The sequence below is a fragment of the Pteropus vampyrus genome, unplaced genomic scaffold (assembly GCF_000151845.1).
Source record: "Pteropus vampyrus isolate Shadow unplaced genomic scaffold, Pvam_2.0 Scaffold74, whole genome shotgun sequence".
NCBI classification, from domain to species: Eukaryota; Metazoa; Chordata; class Mammalia; order Chiroptera; family Pteropodidae; genus Pteropus; species Pteropus vampyrus.
In genome coordinates, this window is record NW_011888855.1 from 2,278,310 (window position 1) to 2,291,947 (window position 13,638).

The window sequence follows — 13,638 nt, forward strand, 5'->3', positions numbered from 1 at the left end:
GGTTGCTTTCATGTCCTGGCCACCATGAATAATGCTGCTATGAACATCGGTGTGCAAATATCTTTCCAGATATGAGTTTTCTAATCTTAAGAATAAATACCCAGTAGAGGGATTGCTGGATCATATGGTAGATCAATTCTTAGTTTTTTGAGGAACCCGCATACTGTTTTCCAGAGTGGCTGTACCACCAGCGGTGTATGAGGGTTCCTTTTTCTCCACGTCCTCTCCATTTTTTATTACTTGTCCTGTTGATTATAGCTATTCTAACAGGTGTGAGATGGTATCTCGTTGTGGTTTTGATTTGCATTTCCTTAATAGCTAGCCATGTTGAGGATCTTTTCATATGTTTTTTGGCCATTTGTATGTCCTCTAGGGAGAAATGTCTTTAATGATCATTATTTCAATTTGTAAATATTTGTTATTCTCCTTTTCCCCATCAAATTAGGCTCCAGGGAAAACTTTGGATTTCATAGAATTACTTTAAAATTCAAGCTAGTTTCATATTTGAGAGAATGAAAACATGTATGAAAAATAACTCATTGGAAGTCATTAAAATTACTCAAAAAATTGCCCAAATGTATACACATTTTAAAAGAATAATATTTTAAAAGAATCATTACAGTAAATACTTTTTGCATTATCTCCACTCCCAAATGATCTGTGCACATGTAAAAGCACGTGTGTGTGAGAGAGAGAGAGAGAGAAAGAGAGGGGAAAACAGAAAGATAGAGAGAGACAGAGAGAGGGGGAGAGGGGAAAACAGAGAGAGAGAGAGAGAGGAAGGGGACAGATGGAAGTGGCGGAACTGTTATTCTAGTACTTGAGAATTTTATTAGAGATATAAAAATTTTAATAAAATGAAATTGATGAGGATTTTTAGATTTATTCTTAAGATCCGTATAACGTCAATTTTTACAGAATAAAATGAGATAGCATATTGGCAATCACCTGGTCTTTCTGTATAAAAGATACAGTACACTTTAATAATTAAAACAAAAGAAAAAAACCTCTTCTATACTTCTAAGGAAAACATTTTTTTAGCACAGATTTATTTTTTTCTTAATATTCAGTTTGGAAGAATTACTATATCTGTAGAAGTAATTATTACTATGCTAGGTACCTGTGGATCAGGTTAAAATGAACTAGACATAATTTTCATATAATTAATACAAAACGAAATTAAGAACTTTGATATTAGTAGATTGGATACAAATAATGCATGTTCTAAGGGATTATTTCTTCACAAGTATTTGCTAAAGAGTTAACAACAGTTAAATATATACATTTATATATATTACAGTAGAGTAAAATAATAAAAATTGAAAAGATTAAGTCATATGTTCTTCCATGTAGAATATTTTCCTAGTTATAGTGCAAATTTATATTCTAAAATAGGAAGGAAAGAAATGACTAGGCTTAGCTTCAGTATAATAAAAGGATACCTACTTATTATAAGTTCTTCTTATTGATCATAACCATATTTTACAGTTTTGAACCTTCTGTCCTTAATTGATGAACTTTAAAAACATGGCATTATAAGAAATGAAACTTGTTTATGTAAATGATGCTTCATTTTTCTGTAATTTATTGTTCAAAGGTTTTCAAAATGTTTACTAGAAGACTTTAAGAATATTTTATATAATAACTTCAATGCTATATCTCCTATGTTTGCTTTGACATGTTACATGACTGACTTTATTAAATAATGATTGTCAAAAGTTGGACCTGTGGTTTTTGCAATTAAAAACTCTATTGCTCTTCTGTACATGGTTTGCATGTAAGTGACCCCATGGGTCTCCCAAAGTGAGCCTTTAACATTCCAGAATTTTTACTGTGCATCTGTTGCTGGCATCTAGCCTCCCACCCACACAGGCTAAGACTAACTAAATGAAGTTTATGCTAGTGCAATAAAGTACATAAAGATGAAGTAATAAAATGGGAAGACAGTTACTTTATTATGCGGTCGCTAAAATAGCTTCACTAGAAGAATGTATACACGTATGTGAAAGAAAATAGAGTGTGTGCGAGTAGGAGAACCTAGAAAGTAATTTATTCAAATGGTATTTCTTACATATCTTTTTATGTTATATATTCCAGATGGGATTTATACAGCTCAATGAGGACTTCATATTTATTGAACCACTCAATGATACAATGGCCATAACGGGTCACCCACACCGTGTATATAGGCAGAAAAGGTCCATGGAGGAGAAAGTCACAGAGAAGTCAACTCCTCACAGTCATTACTGTGGTATCATTTCAGGTAATGCTTTCTCCTGAAGGATTTAACTAAATATGCAATGTGAGATGAATCCTTTCAAAAAAATTCTACCCATCCATCCATCCACCCGCCCAACCACCCATCCTTCCATCCACCCACCCACCCACTCAGCTATCCCTCCACCCATCCATCCATCTACCCATCCATCTACCCATCCATCTACCCTATCTTTTTTTTTTATAACATGGACTCTCTTTTGGTTAATGACAATTAAATGTACTTATCTTAGACTTACCTTTTCGATTTCTGTAAAGTACCACATTTTAATATCAACAAATGGAAACACAAAAGGACTTCAGAGATTAATATATAGCATGCCCTATATCTCTTCTGACTTGTTAAGTGTTGTCATGGGATACGGGTCACTTCACCAGCATAGAAATGACACCGAGAGAACTCCAGCTCTCCTGAGACTGATACTGTGAGCTCATGGCTTCTTTTAGTCCACTGCTGTGAGAACATCAGAGCGATCTCCTTCCTTTGACCAGAACTATCACCTACTCATTTTTTCTGTTTTCATTTGACCCAAGTAAAAATCATCTTGGAAGTTAATATTATCACAGGACTAGGAAGACGAGTAACAATTTATTTCTTTGGATTGTATTCTTGGTATCAGAATACCTTAAATCTGGCAGTTTCAGAGGCACATACATGTTGCCAACCATCAAATCCCCATCTCTGTTTGTCTGCCAGTTCTTTACAGAAATAAAATGGTGACTATTTTGTGCACCTCCCTCCCTTCTTCCTTTGGCAGAGATCTATGACATTAGTAAGAATGGTAAGAAAAATGAATGATTTCTGTTACTTAAGTAGGACTTGAAAATCATAGCCAACATTCAGAAAGTCATTAGAATTTTCCCAAGAAAAAAATTTTTAGACATCTAAACCATGCATCTCGGTGAATATTCTGAGAAATATTTCCAGTTAGAATTAGGAAATATGAATTTATTGAAGAATTTTCAGTGTAAAGACTTTAAAATTTGACTTGTGGTGTAAAATTAGGTGCTAATGTAGCTAGTGCCAAGATATTAATTCTAAAGCTGATTATGATACTTGAAGCCAGTCTAGATATATGAATTGCGATGATAGAAACATTTGCAGAGGCCACAGGATGTTCATATCATCATTTGTCTAGGGTGTTTGGATTCAGAAATAAATACAATATATTTTTCTTCAGATATATTCATCTCAAATTGATCTGTGATTTCTCTTTTCTGAAAGCTTATGAATTCAGTCTGTACGGGAATCACCTTCAAAAGTGGTTAAGCGAATCTATCTCCATGTCACCCTAGTCAATGCATATGATCAACTTAAATAAGACACTTCCCCTTCTCTATTCAAAGAACTATAGACACAAGAGAGTTTTAACAGCTGAACGAAAGTCATAGCATTGTGAACAAGCAAAAGAAAGGCTTTTGGATCGAGAAACAATAACAGCAACAATGACTTGGATTTAGTCCATTTAAGTAGATAGCCTTGTATGAGCTATATTGAAAATCTGAACTGTGCAACATTTGAATCATAGCAAGTTCCAGCTGTTATAATTACTCATGTACACAGATGACACAAAGCAGGCTTTGTGTGCCATTATGCATGGAGGAAAGGTTTCTAGAAAATTCTTAATTTTAATAGATTCATGAAGCATAAATACATGGTTCTTATATGGCAAACATTTCTCATAAAGCTTTAATTGTTTTTTTTGTTAGGCATAACTGTTATATATTAATTGACCTATTTGGATCAAGTACTTGCATGCCAGGAGTGCTAAGCTGTCATCATTTGGATAATTTATTGAGCTTACCTACTTTCAGTTGCTTTTTAAGAGTCTAGAATTTTAAAAATCATTTTGAAATCAATAATCCATGAAATAAACTATTGATTTACTTATACCAATATGTCTAATTGTAGCTCTTTCTTTCTTACTTCAGGCTGAGGTAGTAGCATATTAAACATATGATTCAAATTTGAATAATATTGCAGTACTTGCTCTTGCACGATGGAATCATGAAGTTTACTTGTATTCAGCTTGGTCTTCACACTATTCCCCTTCATCATTTAATGCCTTAAGTATATCATGCTTGTATATATTTATTACATGAATATTTTTTCAAAACAGGGACCTTCATACTTTAGGATGACTATGTTGTATTCTTTTGTTAAATGATAATATGGAGGAGGGAAAGGCACATGAGGTTGAGTGAGAGGCCCCAGGTTCAAAGCATATATGCATCCTCACTCCAACTAGGTACTCTTATTCAATTCCCTTACGCTTCTGAACCTTAGTTTCATTATTTGCATCATAAACATGACCAGTCACCTCACAGGGATGTAGAGCTAAATGACACAGCCCTTATTCTCAAGAGGTAACCAATGTATTATTTTAGACAAACTGGTAAATGAGTAATTATACTGTCATGTGATAAGAACTGTGACAGACACAGTACACAAGATCCCAAGCTTCTGATATCGGGAGGCTGAGCCTCAAAGATCAAGTAAAACTTACCTACACTACAGAGAGAAAAGGAGACAAAGTGTAGGTAAGTTTGGGGAACAGATAACGGGCTTTGGGGTCAGATTGCCTGTGTTTGCATTCTTGTGCTATTTCTTCCCAGCCGTGTGACTTTGGAAAACTTCATCTCTCAAAAACTCCATTTACAATATGAAAAATGGGGATAGTGATACCTGAAGCTCAGGGCTATTGTCAGAATTAAATGAAATTATGTGTGCAAATGAAAAATGTATGTGAAATCCTTACCGCATGTTGTCAGTCAGGGAAAGAACCTATCAGGCAGAAGGAACAGTACATGCAGAAGCATGAAGGCAGGAGAAAGCATTATCTCAGGGAGCTGAGGCCGAATGTCTACAGTATGGTCATAAGATACAACCTGAAAAGGTAATTGTCGACTGGATAATGAAGGGATTTGTATGTCATGAGAAGTGCTTTATCTCGAAGGTAAAATTTGGTCTTTGAAGATTTTAAGCAGGCAAATGACATTATCAATATATATTTCTTAACGTTTTAGTATAAACTTATGCATATGTCAAGGACTCAGATGGCTACTGAAATTTTTTCCACACACCATCTATAACTGCTGTGGAGATTATTGTCAGTATATGGACAATGTTATGGAGATCCTACATTGAGCACTGGTGAATATGCTTATTAAAATGTCTTCTCTAACTGGAAGTGTGCGGCATCAATTATGTTGTTTTTATACACACATATGGGTAGGAAATACCCTCAAGATTCATGGGATGAAGAATGCACTCAGCAATGTTGATGTAAACAACGAAGACTTCAAAGGAAGCAACTTAATAAAAAGATTACTTCAATATGAATGATTTTCACACACAGTGGTTAACTCCTGTGATGGTGTCTCACACAAAGTTGAGATTCTTAAGAAACCTAGAAGGTTCCAAGCTGCCTATTTAAATATAACATGCAAATCTGGATGCCACACACTGACAGTTTGGGGCCAACACAGCTGTCACTAGCTGGAGCAATAAAGGAAACAAACTTTTTTTCTCTCTCTTGCATGGTCTATTCCACTCTTGATACAGTTCAGAATCTCTTCATTTTATAACTATCTCCTTGGTTTCATTTTCGCTCTCTTTTTATTTTTCTTACATCTCTGCTTCCTTCATGGATATGTCTTCTTCCACAAGTATACTCCGTAAATAGAGGCATTTCCTAGGATTTCCTCCTTTTCTTTCTACTTCTCACTCCACATGCTTTTCCTGGGGTGATGGAATCCAAATCTGTGGGTTCAGCTTCATTTACACATTGATTAGCTCCAAAATCGATCTCCATTCTAACCTCTCTCCTGACTGTCAAGTGTGTAGTAACTTCACTCAGATGTTTCTCGGGCACCTCAGACTTAATCTAAAGCTGAACCCATCATCTTTCCTCCCAAACTCTGTTGATATTTCCCATCGACATAGTCACTCAAAAATAGAACCTAAATAATGCCCCCCCCATGCAGAAACCAAAACAAACAACAGCGACATGAAAGAGTAATTCTAACTACCTTCCACGTTTTCCCCAAGTCTGATTAATTTTACTATGTTGAGGTCTACTCCCTATATAGCTATATCTATATCTGTCTGTCTGCCTGTCCGTCTGTCTATCCATTTTTCCCATAATCAGTTTATTAGGTATTGTCCCTGCTAAGATGAGTCTTTTCATATACCTGTAGGAATGCCCCCTTCCTAAATATGCACTAATATATAACTAGATAGGATTGAGATTATGATTAGAAAAACAAAAATATTCATTCCTAGCTGCCATAGATCTTAAGATACAAAAAGAATAATTTCTTATGTTGTCCTTTATCAAGGTCTTTGGTATTAACTGCTGGTACTGCATATGAATTCATGGAGTTTACTTTGAGCTATAGTGATTCTGTTGCAGAAGGCTACTGTCGTTTTCGTCCTTTTGCATCATCTTGTTTCATGATATAATGATGTTGCTTAAATAAGGAGCCTTTGCATTTATTTTTATAACAGTTTGGTTAACTTAGTTATCTGACTCTGCTTGATCTTTGGGTAACACTGTTCATTAAATAGATTTTCAATCTGTGTCACTGCCAGAAAAAAGGGGAAAACCATAAATCATGGAGATATCTGAGACCAGAGAAATTTCCAGTAATGGTGGAGAGACCCAGTTCATGTTAGATATCAGAGCTAACTCAGTCAGCCCTGGAAGTCAGTCATAGAAGAGAACCAGTAGTTCAAGAATCAAGAGTTGAATTAATCCTGGCACCATGAAAAGATGTTAGAGGCCAAGAAAGATGGAATAAGTAGTTAATAAAATAGAATAAAATAAAATTGAATAGAATTGGCAAACCAAAGCCAAAGCTCCTGGAACAAGACTCCAGAAAAAGAATTTATCAGAAACCAAGATAAATGACTAGAACTCTGAGAATCTGTATCTCCAAATTCAAAACAAAGTTAGAGACACCCGGGGAAACACGACTAATTGAACACAAATGTTCATCTCCATGGGACTCCACTAACACACATATTTACTTTCAGGGACTCCACTAAAATTGTAGTAAAGAAATACAAAGGATGTTCGCCCAAAAGTACAAGTTTGGGAAAGGAGACGATAGCAGTTAAGGGACATTAACAGAATTTCGATAAACGGCAAGGAGAATAGGTGATAGCTGATTTAACAATGGATTGTGGAGATGGTGCATAACTATAGAAATTTATTAAAACTGAACTGTACGCTTAAATGACTGCATGTTATCTGCACATAAACTACACATCAATAAAGCTGTTAAAGTAAAAAATTCATTATTGAAGAACCACATGCATAGAGGAAGTTGCAGAGATGGTGTGTCCAGCTGCTAAATTTTTCCAAAATGAACGTAACCATGTAACCACCACTCTGATCAGAAATAGAAAGTTTCAGCACCATAGATGTTCCCTTTGTGCCTACTTTAAGCACAAATTTTCTTACCCCAAGATACTCACTATTCTGACATCTAGCATCGTGTCTTCCTAGTTTTTGATGTTTCTATAAATGGAATCATACCCTACCTACCCTTTTGTAATTGGCTTCTTGTGCTCAGCCTTATGTTTATGAGGTCCATCCATATTTTTGCACATTGCAGTAGTTGATTTATTTTCATTGCTATATCACATTTCATTATGAGTAGCCCAATATTTCTTTATCCATTATGCTATTGTTGATAATTTGAACTATTAAGAATAGTACTGCTTTGAATAATTTGTACATGTGATTTGCATGCATTTCTGATGAGTATATATTTTAGATCCTTAGTCATTGGATATGCAAATGTTCAACTTTAGTGAATACTGCCGATCACTTTTTCAGTGTTTATCCTAATTTAAACTCCCAGCGTGTGTGTGTGTGTGTTTGGTACTTCCAGTTGTCCCTACATTCTTGTCTACACTTGAGATAATCATCTCTTTATTTTAGCCATTCCAGGGATCTTAATTAACTGATTGTAGTTTTAATTTGTATTTCCCTGAAGACTAATGAGATTGAGAACCTTCTCATATGCTTCTCATTAGCCATTTGGATATCCTTTGTGAGAAATTGCTGTTTAATTCTTTTGCCAATTTTTCAATTAGGTTATCTGTCATTGATTTAGAGTAGCTTTTATTTCTTTATTATGGAAAAGAATTGTAAATATCTTCTCCCAATTGGTGGCATGCTTTTCATTGTGATAGTGGCATGCTTTAATAAACAAAAAATTTACATTTTTATGTAGTTAAATTCATAAATATATTTATTTGTGATTACTACTTTTATTTGGCCCTGTTTGAGGAATCTATATTACCCTAAGGTCATAACTTCTATATGAGCCTGATGGAAGGCAGAACTAAATCCTTGGTAACCCATGCATAATATTTTAGTAATTAGGGAAACTTGCCTGAAATTAAGATGCGTGGGGGAGTCACTTCAGGGACTTCTTGCAAATAGACCTTTATTTTGTCACTGATTTCAAAGGGAAAATCATGGTATCTTTTATTTACTGAGTTATTTTCATATGAATCTCTATGCTAGAATTTTACTCATGTGACTTATTATAAGCCATCAACAACTCTAGAAAGTAGGTGTCAGTATTCTTCATTTTATAGATGAGGACACAGGCTGACCTAGTGAGGTTAGTTGCCCACATGGCAGAGCTAATAAATAGTAGAAGCCCATTTAGTCTGATTCCAAAGTCATATCTATAGCCAAATGCCCTTTTAGGTTCCATGTATGAAGGGAGCTTCTTTGGTTTTGCTCAACATGTTTTACATGTTGGTATTCAATAAACATTTTTTTAATTATTAAAGAACATTTTTTTTTTGTTCACTTTGCCAAGATGGAGGCACATTTGGAAATTCATTTCTCTGTTGCAGATAAAGGAAGACCTAGATCTAAAAAAATAACAGAAAGTGGAAGAGGGAAACGATATTCATACAAATTACCTCAAGAATACAACATAGAGACTATAGTGGTTGCAGACCCAGCAATGGTTTCCTATCATGGAGCAGATGCAGCCAGGAGATTCATTCTAACCATCTTAAATATGGTAGGCAAACTTTAAAGTGCGCTTGGAATTTTTTCAAGAAAACTCTAAGGAAGAAATGTGTGAGTATAATGAAGTTCTTTAAAAATTAACTCATTACTACTTCTTTCTTTTATTGACATCAGTAAAAAAATTCTTTAGGTTTACCAAATCATCTCAAAAGAGATATCAAAATAATAATTCACATCTTCTAGTAAAAAAAAAAACAAAAACTATATTGTTCATTTTGATGTGGCAAAACTATTATTATTTCCTCTCTTTTTTTGTGCTTTTCTTTTCATTCTCATTTATAAAAGGCCACCTGTAGAAATTAGCAGAAATGTTATGTTTGTTCATATCCATGGCCCACCCAAAGTACTCTAGATTATGAGGTGGAACAAAAATGGAGGTTGGTAATCCATTGAGCTCTTATATAGGTGTGTAATATTGGATGTCAGATGTACTACTAGTTGATGAGTAAAACCTAATACCTAATATTTAACCAGCTGAATCACATGTAGCTGACTTCGGTTGACAATTTCTGGACTGCAGAAATCTAGTTTGTACCTAGCATCTTATGGATGCTCACTATCCAGTGAATCCTTTGACTTAATGCCTATGGTGTTGGCTAAACCTCCTTCAAGGCAGAATTAGAAGGTTGTAGTGAAGGGTGGTACTTAGGGGATAATAAATGTAAATAAAAGCCAAAGGTAAATGTTCATTTAAAATTACAGTTAACACATAAGGCAGAGAAAGCACCACTAATTCAAGGATAAATATATCTTTGTAAAATTCTCATTTTTACAGTATTTTTGCTATCATTTGGCTTGTTTTTTCAGTGAATAGATTTCCCCACACTTCAGTCACTTCTGTGTATGTTCAGCATCCCCCTGAATACTCCACCAGCTTTCTGTACAGGGCAGACTAACATAGCCGACCAGCATCAGTCTTTCCCAAGCAGTACTATCTCTGAAAGCATGGGTTTCTTGTGACAGTTTTGTATTTTCTATTATAAATTAAATAAATGCTAAATTTTACAAAAACTCAAGGTACCACATAAAAAATTCACCTTGCTTTCCAGAAATTCACATTGCTACATCCACAATGTTTTGAGATAACCTGTTATAATGGTGATCTGAAACAATTAAAGCAACAATGGCCTGCAGGCTTGTCTTCCTGGGCAGCATCAGAGTGGGGAGCTTTGAAAACCCTGTTGATATTTGGCGGCTAGCCTGGGAAAGAAAAAAGACTCTAAAGAATAAATTGGGAGGGGGAATAAAGCAGGCTGGGTTTTCAGGACCTTTCTCAGAAGAAAGGAGGACACTGGCATTTTATGAATTAAGAATTAAGAAAAATTCTAGGGTTTAGTCACTAAAATTCTTCTCTTCAGTATTACGAAAAGCCCTACCTTCTCTTTGCACTCCATTGAAATGCCTGGACTATCCGGCCTGCTGTAAGGATCTCAGAATGCTAGGTCTAAATTTCTTGGTATCCAGAATGAATAGCTAAGTTATTATTGCTTATTATGCTAATTTTTAAATAATTAAAAAAATTTAAAATATATAAGATTTCTCAACTAAATTGAGACTTCTGCCATGTCTGGGCTTTAAGAAAAATTAAGATGTTTTTCAGTTTTATTTTAGGATTTTTGTTTTTATTTGTTTTTAGGTTTTTAACCTTTTCCAACACAAGAGTCTTGGTGTGCAGGTCAATCTTCGTGTGATAAAGCTTATTCTGCTCCATGAAACTCCAGTAAGAAAGTCTTGAGTTTTTTGTTCAATTAAGTGGGTGAGAAGTTGTGTTCGGGTACTTTTAAGTGAAGGGAATGTTAGGGATGTACTTTTTATTGACTGAAAATCCGGAAATATCCACTGAATCACTTAGAGTATACATAAACTGGTCTTTAGTTTTGGTTAGTACCTCAATTTTATTCTAAAAATGGAATGTTCTTAGTTTCCAAGGATCTTGGCCACAAACTTTAACTTTCTAAAAGTAATTTTAAAAAGCCATATTTAATGACAGTTTTATTTTCTTTTTTTGAAACGTGCTTTTAAAGCCTTTTCTTAGATGTAATTCATTTTAAATGAAGGATATTCTGTGACATAACTTTATCATACCGTTCGACTAGTACTTTGTAAAACTTTTCTTCTTAAATTATAGAAATAATGAGGTACTCAAGAAAAAGTTCCATGTTCTCAATATTTCATTGCACTTCTGTCCTTTTTCCGAATAACATTAAAAAGATTTTGTAATTATTGTACCTTCACAAAGTTTTAAGATTTTTAGGTTGGGCTGAATGAACTGAATGTCTTCCAGGTTCTAATTAATGTTATGGTCAGCAGTTTGTTTTAGTAATTCAAAAGTCCCCGCAGATTTTAGCCGTTATTATTATTATTATTATTTTGGTATATCTGAGAATAATTTGCCTTGAAGTGAAATCTCTTCTTTCGCAGGCAGATCTATACATTGGGCATCATGGAGAGAAAATGCTAGAGAGTTTTTGTAAGTGGCAATATGAAGAATTTGGCAAAAAGAATGACATACACTTAGAGATGTCGACAAGCTGGGGAGAGGACATGACTCCTGCGGACGCAGCTATCCTTATAACAAGGTCAGTTTTCCAAAGCCAATTAAACGACATTCCTAATTCTATGGCCATGCTGCTAATCCTATTAGTCACTTCACAGAATGCTTTTATTCCAGGTTTTGTGTTCCAAAACACTTTTGGCATAATAATGTTCTTCATTTCCCTCGATTCGTAGTAACTGTTTTTGAACAGCCATTTAGTGGATGGCATCTTGACAAAACATTTGGTTAGTGAATTTTAAAAAGTTACCCTTAATTTTGAATGTGAAGACGTAGTCATTGGTAATGATAAGTGAAAACTACGGTGAATTTGGGCAGAACTTCGAAATTATGAACCTGTACTGTATGTTTTCCAGTCATCACCATATAGAGGGACCTAACATGTTAAATTCAAGAATCGACAAACTTTCTGGTTCCATCACATAATACACAGTAACATTTAAACATGATTTTCTGTAATGAAGCTATTGAATACATGATAACTTCTTGTTGTTGAAGATATAAAAGGTATTCTAGTTATAAATAATTCATAAAGATGAAGAGAACTCTATGAAAGAACACAATTAGACTTCTACACTACAGTCAGGCGTACCTGATACTGGACTTCTGCAGCAAACCATAAAACTGGGAAATACTTATTTGTTAACTACTTTCAGTCATTGGAGAATGAACAATGCAAGACTGCAACTCTGAAAGAAGGAACACTTATTAACCGAGCCCCATAGTCAATCCAGCTTTTCACCTGAGAACGATTTTTTGACTGGTACCACAAGAGTGGAGCATCTTTGTTAATACCTTATTATGACTCCTGGCATTTAGCTGAGAAGGCAGAATGGCTGTACCTTCATAGAAGGGGTCATGATCCAGAGAAATGCCTGCTCTTGACCTGCCCTAACAAAGCCTGAAACCAGCCCCAGCAAGATCTTTACAGGAGATACAGTTTGGAGGTTGAGTCCCACCAATTTAAAGAGGCTTGGGAATCATCTTGCGCTTTTGATAGATCCTCCCTACTAAAGAATAAACTTAAACTAACCTAAGTTTAGAGTGCTCAGCCAGTCATTGAACTGCTTCCTAAAATAAGAGTTAGTACTCTTCAGAGGAAGGTAACAGAATCCTGTATCTTCATAATATATAATGTCCACAGTGTCTAAAACATAACAAAAATTAACTAAGCAAAGCAGCATGAAAATGTGACCCCTGGTCAAGGAAAAGTAATCAATAGAAACTGACTCTGAGATACCTTTGATTTTGGATTTACCAATTAACATAATTGTAATTGGAATCTCCAAAGAAGAGAATGAGAATAGGTAAGAAAAATTATTTGAAGTGATAATGACAGTTCTCCCCCCTCCCTAAATTTGATAAATAACAACTTATAGACCTAGGCATAGCCTAGAAAAATTGGTAAAAACTAAAGATACAGAAAAGGAATTTTGAATTGGCCCAAGAAAAGAGATATATTCCACAGGGAAAATAATGATAAGATGGATGACTGACTTCCCATGAGAAAAAATTGAGTCCAAAAGATCACCGTTTTTTCATTAAATATTTTCATTTTCATTAAATATCTCTTATGTATAGGAAAAAAACCCTATCAATAAAAATTCTTAATGCATTTTTAAGTGTACTTTATTAATCTTGAAAGGGTATTTACACACACATAATCAAGAGCTAATATCATACTTTATAGTTTTATAAAAAATATGTTAGTGTTTTGTAAGATTATAGGCAAAGTAAAGGTCT

At 34.6% G+C, this 13,638-nt stretch overlaps 1 protein-coding gene across 1 annotated transcript in view; it reads left to right on the plus strand.

Annotated features, from left to right (window-relative positions):
• The window catches only part of ADAMTS19 (ADAM metallopeptidase with thrombospondin type 1 motif 19), a 223,829-nt gene that overhangs the window by 41,124 nt on the left and 169,067 nt on the right, over positions 1–13,638 (plus strand). The window contains exons 3-6 of the mRNA XM_011362252.2: positions 2,098–2,263; positions 9,161–9,333; positions 10,978–11,061; positions 11,763–11,920. Coding sequence (XP_011360554.2) covers positions 2,098–2,263; positions 9,161–9,333; positions 10,978–11,061; positions 11,763–11,920 — 581 coding nt within the window. The remainder of the gene's footprint in view (positions 1–2,097; positions 2,264–9,160; positions 9,334–10,977; positions 11,062–11,762; positions 11,921–13,638) is intronic.